Source organism: Myiozetetes cayanensis, unplaced genomic scaffold (assembly GCF_022539395.1).
Source record: "Myiozetetes cayanensis isolate MyiCay16 unplaced genomic scaffold, myiCay2020 scf9, whole genome shotgun sequence".
NCBI lineage: Eukaryota > Metazoa > Chordata > Aves > Passeriformes > Tyrannidae > Myiozetetes > Myiozetetes cayanensis.
Genome location: NW_026088185.1, coordinates 24,060,627 through 24,078,473, shown reverse-complemented (window position 1 = coordinate 24,078,473; position 17,847 = coordinate 24,060,627). Strand labels below are relative to the sequence as shown.

The window sequence follows — 17,847 nt, the reverse complement described above, 5'->3', positions numbered from 1 at the left end:
ACGCTTTCAACTCCATGATATGCTCTGCTGCCTCTGTTCTGGGGCTGTTCGAAGTGGTCTCTTCTGCCAGTGATGCTGTTAGATTTATTGAGGACTTTGGCAATTAATTGCTTTCAGACCTGAGAAGGGCCTCATTGTTGTCCATCAGAGTTTTAATTAATCAAAGCAGCAGATGGGTAGTATCAGCCTTAAATGCTAGTGTAATTAACTCATTCATTATCATGTTCTCTTGCTCTGTGATGGTTTATAAAGGACATCTTTAATCTAGCTGTCATCATGCTGTCCCCATAGTAGGAGTTAAACGATTTTCATCAGTCTTTACCATAATTACCCTGTATCCAGGATACCATTAGGGAAAATGCTAATTTTCCCCCATAAATATGGAGACCCTCCTTGGCTTCAGACAGATGAGTAGAGTTTGACCAGCAAAGATGAGCAGGGCTGGTGAAATTAGTGATCCCTTTGAAAATCTTTGGAATTTCTTTGTGATTTACCCAGTGCCTCCAGAGCTATCCTGTCCTGAACTGTTTGGTCTCCTTGTTTGCACTGTGTTAAGGCAGAGATGTAATCAACTGTTTCATGTTTCACAGACCAAAACAGCCTTTCTACTTTGGAGAAATAAAAAGAACACACTTTTTTAGGCCCTCAAAACTGGATGTGCAAATTGCTTCAGGAAGGTTTTGCTCTCAGCTAAGTCCTTGCTGGGGTATAGTGCCCGGTTTGGGAGGATTTTCCTGGGACTTTCTGCATCTACCCTACCTAAGTTGTTTGAGACATGTCCTCCATCATGAATGGATGCCCAGGAAACACTCCCAGGATTGTCTTGGTAAGTTGTTAGCACAGCTTTTGACATGCTTTTGGCCCAGGCTGTCTCCATGAGAGCACCCAGCAAGGCTCAGGAGTTAACACAGATCAGAAGCAATACACAGTTTGGATGTGCCCACCCTTTGGACTTTTTGCCCTGAGGAAAAAGAGTTTGGACATGGCTGAGTCTGTACCAGTTGGCATCAGCACCAGAAAAAGGTCCTGAGCACACTGAGCATACTAGGATACGTGTTGCCATAGATACTTACAATGCATTAAATTAAGAATTTGAAGTAGAACCAGAAGCAAAAGAACAAAGAACTTAAATCCCATGTTTCTGAAATATAACCAATACTCCTCCTGAATCATCATGTGATGCCTGGGAGGATTTCTCACTGCCTTGTGACAGCAGCTGCTTCAGGAACTTCAGAGTGACCTGTACAACTGCTCATATCCAAATAGCTGCTTGCAGCCTAATATGGGTGCTGGCAAACTGCCTTTGCTCCCAAATGGTATTTCCAGGATTGCCTGAAAGGGACGAAAAAGCAGGGACTTTGGGCTAGTGAGGAAACCTTTTGTCCTGGATGCTCTTCCTGAGAAGAAGAGAAGGGAAGGTCACAGTTTTATCTCAACTCTGGACCCTTTATATGAGGATGGGGCAAGCTCTCCATGGCACTGTCCATCCCAGCTGTGAAGCCAGTGCTTCTCCCCAGCATGAAATCATTCACCTTTAGTGTGGTGTCAAGAAAGCAAAGTAAAGGGGTTGCCCCTGTGACTGTTGAGTGAAGACTTTACTGCTGCCTGCATGGTTGCTTTCAAAACATTTGTTAGGAACACAAAACCCGTTAAAATTTAGACCAAAATCCTCGGTCAAACCAATACTGTGGCTTTTTTAATCTAAAGGTTTGGAAAAGAACAGCTTGGCTGTTCTTAATTAAGGTTGTCTTTCCCTGGCAGATTAATTACCCAGAATTCGTTGCAAATTCCTGGCACTGTGGATGTTATTGATCCAGTCAGGCTGCTAGTTTGTTCTTGCAGGGATCTGTCTGTGATCCTCCCTCTAAGGGAATTTGAGGAGGGAGGGAAGGAGGGAGCTGGCTGCTAGTTATTAATAGAATTTGGAGCAGGTTTTTTTCCCCTAGCTGATTAAATCAAAATGCTAGACAGTTGCATAATCTCGTGCATCTCAGTAACAGCAGCAAATACCACCACCATCACATGCCAGAGAAGAGTGGGGAAGAGGTGTGGAGACAGATGCCAAAGGCAACAGTGGATTTTTTTTTCTAGAGTGGTAAAGTAATGGGATTATTCGACACATGTTCAGAAACAGTGTGCTTAGAATGCACTGTGAATGTTTCAAATGCCTCCTGGGCTGTAGTTTTAGCATAACCTCATGGGTTCAAATCAAGTCCACTGCAAGGAACATGATTGCTGGTCCCCTTTGACGGTGTCCATGTGCAGTATAGAAGTGATCCCACCATAGCTGCTGGTGCTTGTGTGCCCAGGCCCAGTGGCCACTTGCTGGTGGGGATGGGAAGCCAGTGACATCTGCCCCTGCCCTGCAGAAGAATAGCATGTCTTGGCTTTCCTGGAGGGCACTCTGAGACAGGCTGCAGGTCAAGTGATGGGAGAAGAGCACTTGCTGTTTGGGTAGCTGAGAAAAGCAGTCCAAGGAATGTCTGCTGGCTGCAGAGCTCTCCCTGAAAACATCAGTTGCTTGTTGTGTGAGGTCATGAGTGATTTCCTTTCTTAGATCTGTTACTTTGGAAAACAGAATGGGCACCAACAACTTTGGTTTGTTGAGTTCCTGATCTCCTTCAGTCTTGCAAATAGTATTTTAAAGCCTCACCACACTTCTGTATGCCTCTTCTTGTTTGCTTTGGCTGTCACGCAAATGCCTTAGTTAAACATTTTCAGGGATGATTTCTAATCCTTTAGCATGAGGCTCTGCTGTCCATCAGGCCAGTTGTTGGCTGTGGTGGCTGTACTCACTCCATTTTGCCTGTGTATTCAGCTTCTTTCTACCTTCTCTTTTCTGTTTTCTCAGGATTTTTCTCCCCTCTACTGCAGTGTTTAAACAAGAAAACAAACAATTCCTCAAAACTCCGAAAGATGCTTCTGTTACAAGACGTGCTGTAATGATGAGAGTCACAAATGGTGACAGGCATAGGACTAAATTGCCTTGCTGTTTAGAGAACAGTTCTTTGCCAGGCTTCATCCACAGCCTTGCAGAATTTGTTGTTTAAAAAATGCTGAGTTTCCCCTGAAAGTTTAGAAATTCAGGCTTGAGTTTTCAGGAAGTAACAGTAATTTTAGGGCCCTAAATTTGTCTAGAAAGTGTTTTGGTTTTTTTTATTTCTAGGAAAAGTTGAATAGTATTTTATTTCATGCTTTTTGCAAATTCAGAACAGAAGTTAAGAATAGGAGACATTGCAAGGAACAGATGTATCAAGCTATAGACCATTTAAGCACAATTAACTGCAGGGATAAGAGGTTTGGTAGTTGAAGTCTTATACTGACTGTGGATGGTAGGAGAACTTCACAAGTCCCTTAGGTTCCTTCTCCCTTTTTCAGTAAGATAAGCAAAGAAACAAATGCTTTGGGGACCCCATCTCATTTTAGCCTGAGCAGCCTAACCTGCTCCCTCTGATTAAAAAAGTCGGGGGGAAGTTGACTGATGGGACTGCTGGATACCCAGCATGTGCCAAAGAGGGGCGGGTGCTTTTTTCCTAACTTTAGAGATAGGTGTCAATTTAAAATTGAGAGAGTGGAGGCCAGTCAAGCATCTCAAATCATACTAGACAACTGTGTAGGCAGTTTGGTGCTGAATACAATTGGTATGAATAATTCCTAGGAGGCACCTATTTTTCTCTGATGATTAGTAAGGCGGCTTAGAATGTGACAAGTGGCCTTTACATGTATAAATTTGGGTGAGCTGTAGCTGTGGATGCCCACGTTAAATACAAAGGCAGATTGAAATAGATGGTCTTAAGTATTGCTCAGCTCACAGAAGTGGTTACTGGAGACTGAGGACAGACACAGCTTCCAGGGTCACTCCATATGCTGTGAATACAGACAACTCCAGATCTGGCATCTTTCACTACCAAGAAACCTTATGTGAATGGAAAAGACAAACATATGGATTGCATGTGAAAGTGGGACTCTAGTGAAATGACTTAGCCTCCCTGTACTCCAGTTATAGTGTTGAAAGTGATCCATTATGCTCTGACCTGAGACAGCTCTGAAGTTTGATAAGGCTTTAGTGGTGCAATAAAGTTGACAGCATTCACAAATTAGAGGAGGCTGTGGGCATTAAAAAAGTATATAAAATAAGTGAGTTTATGGATGTCTGTTGTTATTTAGTGCATTAAATAACCAGGGCACTGTTTACATTAAGTAATCACTGCTTGTTGCTCCCAGCTAAACTCAAAGTGAGAGTGAGTGGAATACTTATTCTCTGTAAGGAGTGCAACTCCGTGACTGTGTCTAGCCTGGATGCATGGGGCTACTGCTGGCTATTTTTGGGGATGTGAGGCTTTGTTTATAGATCTGTAAGTAAGTGATCTTGGTAATGAACTCACAATGTTTCAGCTAATCTACCATAACTGCCTGTGAACAGGCTTTTTTCCCCTGTAGATGCAGGGCAACTACATTTCCACTTCAGCTGATGCCAGTTCGTGGGGCAGTGGGACAATGCATGCCAGGAGCCATCTCAGCGTAGCTGCTGCACACCCCTGGGTTTGCCCTGCACCAGCTCTGTGTGTGTCCATAGCAGTGTGAGTGCCATCCCACACAGGCACGTACTTACACACGTAACCATGACTGGATGTAGGTGTGCAGATTCACACAAATTTTGTTGCCAAGATGATGCTTTAAGATTAATGGCTATTAGTTCATTGGAAGACGAGGGTTTTTTTGGTGGTGGGTGGTAAAAATAGTAATTTTTACAAATCCTGCAGTAAGACTGACTCAGTTGACCTTGCAGAGTCAACCCACTAACTGCTCTCCTGTGCTTTTGCTTCTGGATTGCAAAACCGGAAAAGTAATGAGTCCTGAGGAGCTGGGAGCAAAAAATGCCCCAAGGGCACAGTCCTGATCTTATGTGCCCACTCAAGCCTGAGGAAAAATCCTGCTGATTTCAGTCAGGTTTATGTCAGCCCCTTAGGTGTTCTCATTCAAAATTAATAAACTAGTTGTCTGATAGACTTATATTACATTGGGATTTTTATCACTGTAATTGCAGACAGTTGTTGGACATTTTTGTCAGGGACTAGCATCCTCTGGCCATTGAGCAGACAGCTGTTGTACAGCCTCTAGAAGTGGCCATTTCTGGATGGGAGACACTGATTTGCTGCTCCAAATTCTCAAACCACATTATGTTCTCTTTAAGATTCAGGTAAATATATTCCCCATTCAGATACATTACATTCATTGTAGGTTACGTTTTGAAATTTCCACTCATTTCTAAAGCAAAATATTTCCGTGTTTCCAGCGGTGAAAACATCTTCCTGCCACCACCTTGCCTCAAATTTTTAACGTTTAGTTAAAAATAGTTGGGTTAGAGGTAAGTTAATGTGTGCAGTAATTTGTGTTTGCCTAGCCTGGGTGGTGCAGCTTTTTGTTGATCAGGGGCTATGATCTAGCAAGAAGTTTGGTTGTCAGGCTGCAGTCTGTGAAAGACCCAGTATTCGTACTGGACTCATGGAAAGACTGGTTGGAGAGGACTTGATGAAGTCCAGTTCTGTCCATGTTTAATGGCTCCTTTCTCCTCTCCCTGAGGATCCTCTAGGGCCTGTCTTGTCCTCTTTATTCCAAACCATCAGTGTTATTGCTGCAGTAATCAATATTTGCCACCAACCTCTTCACACCACATATCTTCCATCTCTCTGCCAGTCCTATCCCTGCTCCCACTGCTAAATCCCCTCTCCTTGTTTTTTGTCATCCATTTCTGATTAGCACAGCTGTTTCTCTCAGAGCAGCTCTTTGTCCTATGCATTTTATTTTCTCTATTTGTTCCCTTCTTGCTCCCTCTCTGTGTATTTCAATAGACTTATTTGAATACATCTATATCAAAACAACAAAAAAGGAACAGAGGGAAGGGAAGGGAAGGAGAAGGAGAAGGGGAAGGGGAAGGGGAAGGAGAAGGGGAAGGGGAAAAGAAAAAAGAAAAAAGGAAAAGAGAAAAGAAAAAAAAAAAAGAAAAATAACTTAACTGGTTTCTAGGGGAAGGATGAGGAACAGACTCTGCCTGTCTTCTGGAGCAGGATCTTCACATGTGCAAACATGGAAACGTTCTGTTATGCTTCGGCATAAGTAGAGTGTTCAGAGCTTCTTGTGATTGTCTTTGGCTGATGAAAAACTGCCCCTGCTTTTCTCCTGAGACAGGAATGCTGTGTGGCTGATTGTAGTAGGAATTGCAGTAGGGCTTCTAGGGACATCACCTCGAAAAGTGATGCTCTAGGCATTCAGTGGGCACTACAGAAGCAAGGGGCAGCCTCAAAAGATGTCCTGAGGTAGAGGTTGCTGTCATGTGCCAAGCATTCAGGAGAGGAGCTCCAGATCTAGCCTAGCTCTTTACCATCACCTTTGGTATTGCATCCACTGTCCTCCCTTTCTTTGTGCATACTTGCTCTGAGCATTCCTTGTCTTGGAGTTCACACAGCAATTTGTAGAAGATAAAGCCCTGGAGTAAGGACTGACTCCAGCACTGCAAAGACAGATGTTCACTGTTGAGGGCAGTTCTGTACCATCCCTGAGAAGGACCTAGCACACCAGAGCGGGTATTCTGAAAATAGCAGCACTTTTTCAATGATTGCCTGTACTTACTATGGTTGCCTCAAGCTTCTCTTTGGCACAAAGGGAAGGCACAGCACAAGAACCTTAGAGTGATGTTTGCTAAACGATTTTTGCTGTTTAATGCCATAAACAAATGATAAGTCAAAGTGCTAACACATTAAGCTATGGCATTTTGTTCAAATCTCCGTACGTGAAGTCTTGGCCTCTGATGTGTAGACAGAAGATGAAAGCTTACTGTATAAGGCCCTGTGTGAATTGTGACCAGAAAGAAAGAGTTTTTATTACAGTAAACAAACAAGAAAGGAGGTAAGTTTCACAGTGTGTTAAAAGTTAACAGAGGAGAGAAAAAGATTAACAAGAGTCATTCATTTGCTTTTTTTATTATGTATATTTTCATTAGAAAACAACCTTGAACACCCAGGAATAGTTTTCTAATAAACGTAAGCTCATGAAGAGCACTTGGAAGTTTCCATTCTGGGTTCAGGAGAATGACGGGACAGTAACACAGTTGACATGGTCATTCCTCTTAGTCAACCCCTCCCTTGTGGCTGATTTTTTTCTTACATTGCAGCCTTCCCTTCCCCATGCTTCCTGCCCTGGACAAAACCACCCCCTCCCTCCCAACCCCACAGACATCTCTGTAGAAGTCTCAAAGAGAGTATTTCTGCATGGACACACCATTGATTCAACCCTCAGTGAGCAGAGTGATTTCTTCCAGGCCTGAATGAGGACCCCAGCAACAGACCTTGAGGATCCATGCAGAGACACTGCTTCCTCTCCTGGGCAGACCCTGTAGTAGTGAAGGAGTCCTTAGGAGTGATTTCAAAGGCGACTTACATGTAGAGATGCAAAATTAGCCTAACTGGGTCTCTGCCCACTGGGGATGAAGATCCAGGACAGTGTTCTTGCCCTTCCTGCTACCTCTGTTCTTACGCTCAGCCTCTCATAGGGAAAAGTCCTGAAGGGGTTGATGCATAGCTATGGGCTGGTTGTGCTTCTGGAATGAGGAAGATTTCCCCACCAAGCCTGGCCTGCATTGCCTACAAAGGGTTTGTTTGTAGTTGAGAGCTGATGTGTATGAGCTAAAAACAGGAGGGACAAAGCCATTTTGATTTGCCACCATATAAATCTGACAAATATTCCTGGTCCTCTGTCATCAGAGCAGACCTCACCCAGGTTTACCACCATCTACAAGTGATTTGTCCTTACCATGTTTTTGGCTCAGGTACATCATCTGCTATAGTTACCCTGAGGCTAAGAAACAAAAGATTCCCCATGCCATTATCCCACAGCTCGATAGCTTGAAAGTGGTTGCTCTTCTGGATCAAGAAGCGAAACTCCATGAAAAAGGGTTGTGCTGGCCACATCACTGTAGAGGGATGTGAGGAAGGTTTGTGTGCCTGTCAGCAAGGAGTAGAAGGGCTGTCCACACCCCCATCTCAGAGAGATGTTTTACCATTTAGTAGCAATGAATCACCCCTTTCCAAAGGAAAGCAAAGATTATGGAGTAGTTGGTGAAAGGGGAGGGGGAATATAATCTCATAAGAACATAGGTACTAAGATCAGCTGATCAGAGAACATCAATTTTTGTGTCTCTAGCTGGAAAAGAAGATCAGGTAGGTTGGAACAGAAGTCTGTTGATCCTTATAGGAAAAAGAATCTCAGTAAAACGTAGTGGGAAAACTCCCAGAGAAGAGTGCTAGAGAAGATTTTAAAGGAAAGCTGTCCTGTGATGAAGGGCAAAGAGCAGAGTAGCTCTCTCACGAACTTGAGCTGTGAAAGGATGAGACAGGTCACTTGCAGGGGCACAGTGGGCATGTGCAACTTTGTGTTTATCAATAACAAAACCTACATAAGCTGATAGATGCTGCCCAACAGTGACTTGCTAAAAACAGGCAGTCATCCTGCCATAGAGGGAAGCAACTGTAGGCAAATAGCCTGATGCTGGCTATCCCATCAAAAGAGGAGCTGTGGTCCTCTGTATAAGGCTCTAGGAAGGTTCCTTGAGCAGACTTGATTACTCAGACTTTCTCTGAGCAATCAGGCAACTGAATGTGGTATCCTAATTCTGTTTGATAAAACACACCTGGCTGCGTAACCTAACACATAAAGGAGCATCTCCCCTTAGTACCTCCTCTCTAGTGTTATTTAATTCTTTAAGACTTGGATATAAGAACCCTTTTGTAATTTTCTCTATTTTTTCTTTTCCTCCCATTTTTTCCTTTTCCCTTTCTTTCCCAAGATACTTGAAAAAAAAAAAAAAGGGTTATTAATAAAAAAATAAAAAATATGGGAAAAAAGTACTGACAATGTGGCTTGGAAAAGAATTTCTGTCTGAGTTCTTGCCCCACTCAGAAATCCATCTCTTCTCAAACAGTTGTGGTGGCAGGTGCTTGTGCTTTTGCATCATTGTGCTTGTTTGAGTATGGCTCAGAGAAGTTTGAGGGGTCTTCAGTTTGTTTCCCACTGCTGGAGCTGAGCATCTCTTTCCACATACTTCTGCCTTAATTAAATGCTATACAGTAATGAGCATGAACCAAAGATAGGCCAGAAGTCACATAAAAGCATTTCCCTCTTGTGTCTTCTCTTTGCCTGAAGTCAAATTGTATGTTGCATTTTCTACACAGTAACTCCCTAGCTCCTGTCGGACTTATTCAGTACAGTTAAGTATTCTTTCAGGTTTATTTAGGAGTTTTTTTCTCTTCTTTATCTTTTCAGGATAACATTTATAAATATATATGTATATGTTTACATATATTTTATCTTGAAATTCCAGTTCTGGAAGAGAAAACATAATTCTTTCATCAAAGGAGAAATTCACCCACTGACCTGAAGGTAATCTGAATAATGAACTAGAATAGTTTTTGATGTTTGTGTAAACAGCACAGGACTGTCAGTTTCTGCACTCCTTGTATCCAGCATGGGAGACAGGAGATCAAAGACTGCCTTCAGTAACTGCAGCATGTCAGACTTGCATTATTGAGGGAAATATTCCTAGAGCCATTGATTCACTGCTGCTGAATGGGGGAAACCAATCAGTGTTTTCACCATCCCCTTCAACACATAAGAAGAAGTGGAGGTCAATGCAATAAGCTCCTACACTTGTTGCCCCCTCACTTATTCAAATAAATCATTATTCATCAATGAAATGATGTTGCCTGTTTGGAAACATGAAGGATGTAGAAGACTTTAAAACTAGTGTGTGAGGAATTCTGTGTCTGCTCAGGAAATCTTCAGGGCTGGAGTCTAGGGACACCAGAGTGGATGAGGCATCTGCTGGCTCAGGAATGAGAAGGAGCAGTCACAGATGAGGTGACAGTGGAGATTAGGATACTCAGCCAGTAGTCACTAAGACAATTGCACTCCTGACTGTTCCCCTGCAAGTGTTTGCCCATCATACAATAGTAAGAGGAAGGAATAGGTCTTCTGACTGTGCATTCTCATAAGGAGATGTGCAGGAATCCTGGTGGATGAACCATGGTTTGGAAGTGCTAATAGAACAGCCTCCTCCTACACTGAAGAGTAGTAGTGCTTTGCTTAGTTTGCTTTAGTTTTCTCTCGAGGAAAACAAAGAGAGGATGCTTGAATGACTGACCACAACATGTGGGCAGAGGATGGTCTTCAGGGCCGGAAAGTCTTCAAAATTGTCCTCCAGCTATGGGCAGTGGCTCTGATGTTTTACTGCTGCCTTTGAGAAGAGTCAGGGACCTGGTAGCATTAGCACTGTTTTCCTGTCTCCCTGAGTAAAAACAGGATAGCCAACACTTCTCTTGACTAAAATCTATGCTGCTGACTTGCTCTTTCCTTGGGTCATCCATTATAGTAAGCGAAGACTTGGAGCTCTTCAGCACCTTGCTTGGGAAACCACAACAGGGAACACACCTGATTTACTTGAAAAACAGCCCACCATTTCTTACATTTTAAACTAGAAAGCAAGTGTTAGCTGGATGTATGGGTTTCGTTAGCATTATTGTGGTTTTTTGTGGCAACCAATTAACAGCAGGCACTGAGATTGGCAATGAAAATACGTATCAGAGAGGACTGACTGATGGTTATAGAGTTTGACTTACTGATACAAACTCTTAATGGTCCCTGTGTGACCTTGGGTTAGTGCGTGCGCTTGATCCATTGCAGACACAGAGGAAGAGGGTTTGAACTTGGCAGTGAGTATTTACCAAGAGACAGGATGGCAAGAATGGAAGAGCTGTGGGAGCTGGAGGCCAGCACTGATGTTTCAGTAGGCAAGAATAGCATTGGCAAGTGACAAAGAGCAAAACACCTCTGAAGAGCATAACCAGAAAAGAATTACTGGAAAGAACTGTCAAAGCTGACAGAAAAAATCAGGGGACTGGCAGAAATCACAAGATTCAGCAGGACCATACACACACATTTTCTGATGATGGCTGAACACAGTCCTCCATGCTGACCACCCCCAAACAATGTCAGAGGACCACAAAGCCCAGGAACTGAAGGGTCTCCACAGTGATAGGACCCAGAATTTTCTTCACTGGGAGAAACAGCTACCAAACTCTGCAAGCTTTGTTTGTCAGTGGAAGGTGATCTGACAACTTTGTAACAAAATACAGGGAACGTCTCTTCAGGGGCCCATCAGACAAGACTAGAGGAAAGACATGGGGAAGAAGAGATGCCTTCTGTGGCATAGCTCTGCCCCATCTCTCCTGTCAGCAAGAATCCCCCAATACACAACTTATTTTTCGTGTCTCGGGAGTGTACTGTCTCTGTTTGCACCTTTGAAAGTCCTGCATAGTAGCACAAAGGGGATGGCACAAGGAGATTGTGGGAGATGAGAGAACTGTGCTGTGGAAGGAAGAGATCTTCATCAGTATTTCTTCCATCAATACTTTGGGGAGGAAAGAAAAAGAGAATTCAAAACCCCAACCCCCACACTAAATTTGCACTTGTTCTCTCAGACTGGCAGCCTAGAAGTTCATAAACTCAGAAGTACCTTGTTCTGGAGTAAACTGTTTTCAAAACAGTTTCCAATGGCTTCCCCAAGTTTGCTTTGCTGGTGGCAGCCCTTCGGCTCCATGCTGGCACATGTATGAAGCTCTCTGAACAAGTTTTGACCTTCCATTTAGCCCCTCTGCCCATCAAGCCAGCTAATGACATGCTTTGTATTGCACAGAACACATACAATTGACAAGTTCATAGTGTTGTTTAAATATTAAACAGTCTAGACAGGCTTTTGAGTCTTACGCCGCTATGACAAGGCTCAGACCACACCCATCTCTGAAATTGGGCTGCGGGATCATTTGCACAGTAAGACAGACAATAAGACTTGTATACATTGCCATGCAACAGAATAGACCCCAAACCGCCAGCCCTAAGTGGAAAGTTTATTTCTAAGCACAATATATGGAAAAACCAAACCAACAAACCCCACAGATATAGAAAACGTTGTAGCAAATCCCTGGTCAAGTAGGACTTCATGTCTGTCACTACCCTGCACCTCACAGCCGCTTAAAATGTCATGCAATGGAGGAGAGGGCACTTGGACGACACCCTCCGCTTCGGATCAAGGAGGATCTCCAAGCAGGAGAAGGCCGATGGAACTCCTGCTGAGTGATTCAGACTGTAACCAGCAAAAGGGCAGCGCTGCTCACCCCCACCACATACCTCATGACTACCGGGGGTAGACTTAGCACTTCAACAGGCTTTACCAACGTGGGTTCTCACAACATCCCTGTGAGGTAGGTATGTATTGTTATTCCCCCTTTGCGCGGAGGGGGGACTGAGCCAAACAGCCCAAGGCTACAGAGTCAGTGGCAGAGCTGGAGTGAGAGTATGCAGAGTCCTGTGTGCTCAGAGTACTAGATCACACCACTCTTTCACAGCAAGTTGTGCTTCTGACCTCATAAACTTTTAGCCATTGGCCAAATTAAAGGAATTTGACTTCTCCATATTAAATGAGTGGAGGGCAGGGAGGGAAACAACATCATGGGTGACAGTTGTCCCTTCATCTGCATATGCTTCTCCCTTCCCAAAAACACCATAATTACTCATCTTTTGGAATGAGGACAGCTTCCAGAACAGGCATAGGGCTGAGAGGCTGTTGTGTTTGCTTGCTTTGGCCAGGTTTCTCTCTACTGTGGATCAGAAGCAGTTCTTCCACAGATTGTTCATGGCAACACCTTCCTTCTGGGGATAGCTACTTTCAGAGATGACTGGAACTGCCCCTTCCCTTTCCCTCTGCCCACCAATACCCCCTTCTCCTCTCTGCCAAAAACACTCTTTGGTAGATAGTAAATCTGGTCAGATAAAGGTACAGTGGCCTCAGAAACCATGTTGCACATGGATCATCAGTAAGTCAGCTTCCTTGGATGGTGTTTCACCTCCCACACTCTCTGCCACAGAAGTACCTGTTCTGTTGCATCCTGATATTTAAAGGGACACTGTCAAGTAATTGAGGTGAAAAATATGGCCTTGCCTTAAGATGCTAACCTCCATCTTCAACGTTGCAGAATGGCTCGTGCGCTCAAACCCAGAGGCTGAGGTCTGACACCTTTTCTGGTCCAGAAACACCTGACCTATGACAGCCTGGGTGCCAAAGGAGCTGGGAGCCCATGTTTGCCCTGTCTCCAATAGAAGCTGTAAGAGGTGCTGGAACGATGATGGAGGGCAGTTGAATGCAGCCATCGTGCAACGTTGCTTGGCATTGCTGCTAAATGGATGCAGTTTGGCTGAAGTGCTTATCTTGATTTTAGGGGAGAGCTGGGTTCAAGCTTGATCACTACACATTCATTGTTTTGGGACTGCTGAGCTGTTGCTCCTCAATTAGCTAATCTCTGTATTTTTATGGTTCTTGCTTTTATGCTTCCTTCGTGGCAGCTGCAAAATAGCTCAACACCAGAGAGTTGGGACATACCCTCCACAGAGCCAGGATGGTCAGCAGGAAATCAGCAATATGGATTTCCTCCTGTTGCAGAAGAAAAGTGGGGAGGAGAGGGATAGGGATGATGAAAGGAATGGAGTGAGTGGAGAGAACCATACGTGCCCAAATGGAAAAGGACAAAATCGGTAGGGAAAGAAATTTTATTTTCAAGCTTGTAAGAGAATATTACAAACAATGGAGAGTAAAAAAAGCCCAAACCCTAAAAACTATTAAAAAGTACTTGACAGTGTCCCTTTAATATCCACAAATGATTCAGCCATTGTGCATTGAAAGAGAATGTTCCTGAAGAGCAACCGGTACCTTCAAGGATATATCCCAGAGAAGGAGACTTATTAGAAGTGTTACACAGTCAATCAGCAACTGTGCTCCCTCTTCAGACTAACTCTCTTTTGGATGATTGAATGGAATAGACTCTGTAATAAACTAACAGACTGGATGTGAAAGGATCAGCCTACAAGACTGAGTGAGACTGTTGCAAATTGAGCAGCAGGGATACAGACAACAAAATAAAAAGGTACATCTCTAATGCATGAGTGTCTGAATTGGCAAGGGAGCAGACACCCACCGAAGATGGGTCATCTTGTGATTGGAGTAAAATGGAAGGAAATTAACCTGGAATGTCTGCATGGAAAATGACGTATGTGAGTGGCAAGATTTGGATGCTGGATTTGGGGTTATGAAGGCATGAATCACACCAGTACTTGTGCTTGAAACACCTGCGGAACGTTTGTACAAAATTTGCCAAAAATGCCTATACGTTGAATAAAGGTCATGGAGCTCCCACCCCCCTCCCAGTTCTACTCTCACAAACCCCTTGTCAGGAACATTATGAAAAAAAAAAAAAGGATTTTTGGTGAAATTTGTGTATGCCTGGATTTTTTTAAGAATTTCTTGGTGAGATGATTCAATCTCTCCTTCTGTAAATCCAATACTGAAAAATCCCCAGCCATTTAACTTCAGGTACCCCATGGTAAATCAAACAAGGCTCCAGTGACTAATAAAACAAAACAACTCATAGCCCTGGTTAATCACAGTCTGGAAAATAAAAACACTCCAAATATTTCGTTCCCTTCCACGTTTTTATAAATCTCACACTATGTGTGTGTGTTTGTGTGCGCGTGCGTGTGTGTACGGGGGGTGTGTACAGAGCGTTACCTATTCCAGGTAGTAGGATTTGTAAGACATGCTAAACCGTCTGTTCCTCTGCTTCCCCAGAACTCTGCCTACTCAGTTTGTAGTCTGTATTGCACTTGTTTTGTTGGTTTTTTTGTGATTTGTGTTGTTGGTTTCTTTTTTTTCTTTTTTTTTTTTTTTTTTTTTTTTTTTTTAAACAGGCTGGAAAACATTAACCTCTTTAGCATGAGTGTGCAGCTCTCCCTCCACCTGCTTTTTTCCTCAGCTGGCCAGGTGCCGCCTCTTATATCTTGTGCAGTTACTGAAAAAAGAAAAGGAGAGGAGGAAAAAAAAAAGAGAAAAAAGAAAAGGAAAGAGAAAGAAAAAGGCACACCATGCTCCTCTGCTTTATGAGTTCTTTGTCTCCTCCGCTTCGTGTTAAGGCCTCCTGAATTCCTCGGCTCAGACCGTCGTGACCCTCATGACGAGCTCTCTGTTACTACTAGACTGACTCCTCTGTTCGTGAGGCCTCAGGTGGCTGAGTATATGCAGGATGGTATAAGCACAGTGGTGGTCAGAGAGGGTGCCTGTGGCATGGCCGGCAGCCCGTGCCCCGCTGTCGGCTGGAGCGGAGTTAGTGGCTGTACCACCAGTGGAGGACGAGTGGGTGGTTTGGGAGGAGGGGCGCTGATTTGTCCTGGTCCCTGTTTTTTGCTCCTCCATGTCCTTTGTTTTGTCATAGTTCAGCACTTTCCACTGCTGATTGACCGCCTGCCACCGTTTAAAAATCCGGTAAACCGAGGGCCCTTCGTGTATTATTAGACCTGGAGGGAAGTGGGAAAGAAATAAACATAAAACAGAAACAAAACTTTATAAAGAACCACAAACCTACCCCAGCACCTTCCCCCAGCTCAGCTCTCCCTCAGCCAGTGTTTACTCCATGATAAATCCTATATTTTAATTACTGACAGCACTGGTGCTCCTCCTCTCCCGAATCCCTTTTCCCCCTGAATTAAAAGGATTGCAGTTTTATCTCAGCCATCGATAAAAGGATAGTAAATACAGCACAGTGAGTTATGCTCTTACAGCAGCAGAGTATCTGTTTACCAATAAATGCCCGAGGTTTATCAGTCGCTGGACTAATTTTTCATGCCGCATAGGCATGATTCACCGAGCTAATGGCGTGTGTTTGGTGGGGATGTAACTGGATCTGACGTGTCAATGACGGCTGCTGCACCAGCGTCATGTGTGTGCATAGCCCGTGTCTCTCCCCGCACACACAGCAGCAGAGCAGACACACATGTGCAGGCCAGAGGCAGCAATCGAGCAAAAACAAAGGGTCTGCCTATTCCTGTAAGTGGTTTGTTATCCAAGGCAAAGTTTTACTCATCTGCAGAGCAGGTACCTCACTGTACATCATTGCTTCCTCTCAAGGGGGAACTCAGCATGCTTGACAGAAAGGGCAGATGAGCTCACACAGTGTGTGCACTGTGTGTCCTGCTGCCCACCTGCATTCACCAGGGCTGATGTCTGGGGGTGGCACTGGGCTGCAGGACACCTGACTTCTAATGGTCTCCGCATTCAAAAACAAATGAGCAGCTCAGGCCCTTCCACCCAGCGGTTATCTCATCTCCCAGCTGTCTCCATCATCCTCCCCAACCTTGCCAGATGAATAAGGAATTAAATAATTTCAGTTGTTTAGACGATGGCAGTACTTGAGTATTAAGCTTTCTTATTATTAAGTTGTCAGGCTCTGGCTAGACCCTTTGGAAGCACTAGGTCCAGCAGTGGCTGCAACACAGAGGTGTTCTTCTCCACTAGGGCTGGAGGAAGGTGCAACATCTCACGTAGATTAGCTGGCACACTGTAATTTACCCCACAAGCTTTGCTAGACAGTGGGATTTATGTGGAATGAGGGGGGTCTGAGTCTCCTTGTTTTGCAACCATCTGTCTCTTAGGAAAGTGCCTTTTTATTCCACGTAACTAAAGCCAGACCATCAGGTAGGACTGGGTGAGTTAGCACATGGATAGCTTTGTTGTTCTTAATGCTTATGGCTTCACCATTCTTAGTCAGGATCAGATTATCAAAAACATTTCTAGGAAGAGTAGCTCTCTTACCTACCTGTTGCAAGTGTAAAATTACAAGAACAAAAGATCCACAAGAAATAAGAATCAAAATCATGCCTAAACAAATGGGCTGACTTGACCAACAATGTGTGCAGAGATGATGGTCACCACAAAATAAAGTGGTTTATGGCTATTCCCAATGAATCAAATCCTACAACTTTAGCCACCACCTGCCTATTCTAGGTTGTTCTAGTTTTTGATGGCAGATAATTGCTGGAGTAAATCCGTGCTACATCAAAACCCCAAATACCTGAAGGTCATCTTAGCCTTAGGGCTGCTCTCCCCATTACTCACTGATAGGATGCAGCCACCCCATTTCTCAAGGTCTGCATCACATGTTAGAGAGTTTAAATCACTGCTTCAGTACAGACTGAATTTCTAGCCTGCCTGGTTTTAAGCATAACTAGGAGCCCTGCTGACTTGATCACAGATTAGCTTCAGGGGGACTCACATTCACTGAAGTGGGGTGCTGAGCCTGCTCCCTGGCTGTAGAAGCAATTACATTGGATAGTTTAAGTATGCAGGTCTGACTGTTTTGGGACAGGGAATGGCATAGGGCAACTACAGTATGAGAGAGCTCTACCCTCTGGTTCCCACAGGCCATTGAGATTACACAGCTGTAATCCTGCAGTGGTGCTGTCTTTTCATAACCGAACACCATGACATCATAATAGAAAAATGTGTTTTTCCCCCCTCTGCTTTGAAACGTGGTTGAGAATTCTGACGTGGTCTGATCAAAGCATCAGCAATAAAACGCAGGACTCAAGGAGAGCCTGCAGATCCAGCCAAGGAGACAGAGCTTTGAAGCAGGCCTGAAGTGGATCAGCCCATGACAAGGGACATTAGACATACATTTAAATGAGCCGTCTGATCTGTAACGAATGAAATTTCACTCTGATCAATGAGAGAGCCAGTGTTTCTTGGAGGCCACCTTGAGCTTGGGATAAAAGAGCTGAAATCAAATGTTTTCTCTTTGGCTGTAGAACATTCCTCATAGAATCAAATCCATTCTACGAAGTATTAAACACTGAGCCAGGATTGTAAATCTATTCTTAATTACCTTATCACAAATATTTAATGCGCAGCCTGATTCA

The 17,847-nt window shown here is 43.9% G+C and overlaps 1 protein-coding gene across 3 annotated transcripts in view; it reads right to left on the bottom strand.

Moving 5' to 3' along the window:
• Window positions 1-6,964: 6,964 nt before the first annotated feature.
• The window catches only part of MARCHF4 (membrane associated ring-CH-type finger 4), a 108,198-nt gene continuing 97,315 nt past the window's right edge, over window positions 6,965-17,847 (bottom strand). For all 3 annotated transcript variants that reach the window (XM_050339448.1, XM_050339447.1, XM_050339446.1), the window contains one exon: window positions 6,965-15,450. In XM_050339448.1, the coding sequence (XP_050195405.1) occupies window positions 15,089-15,450 (362 nt within the window). In that variant the 3' untranslated portion in view covers window positions 6,965-15,088. The remainder of the gene's footprint in view (window positions 15,451-17,847) is intronic.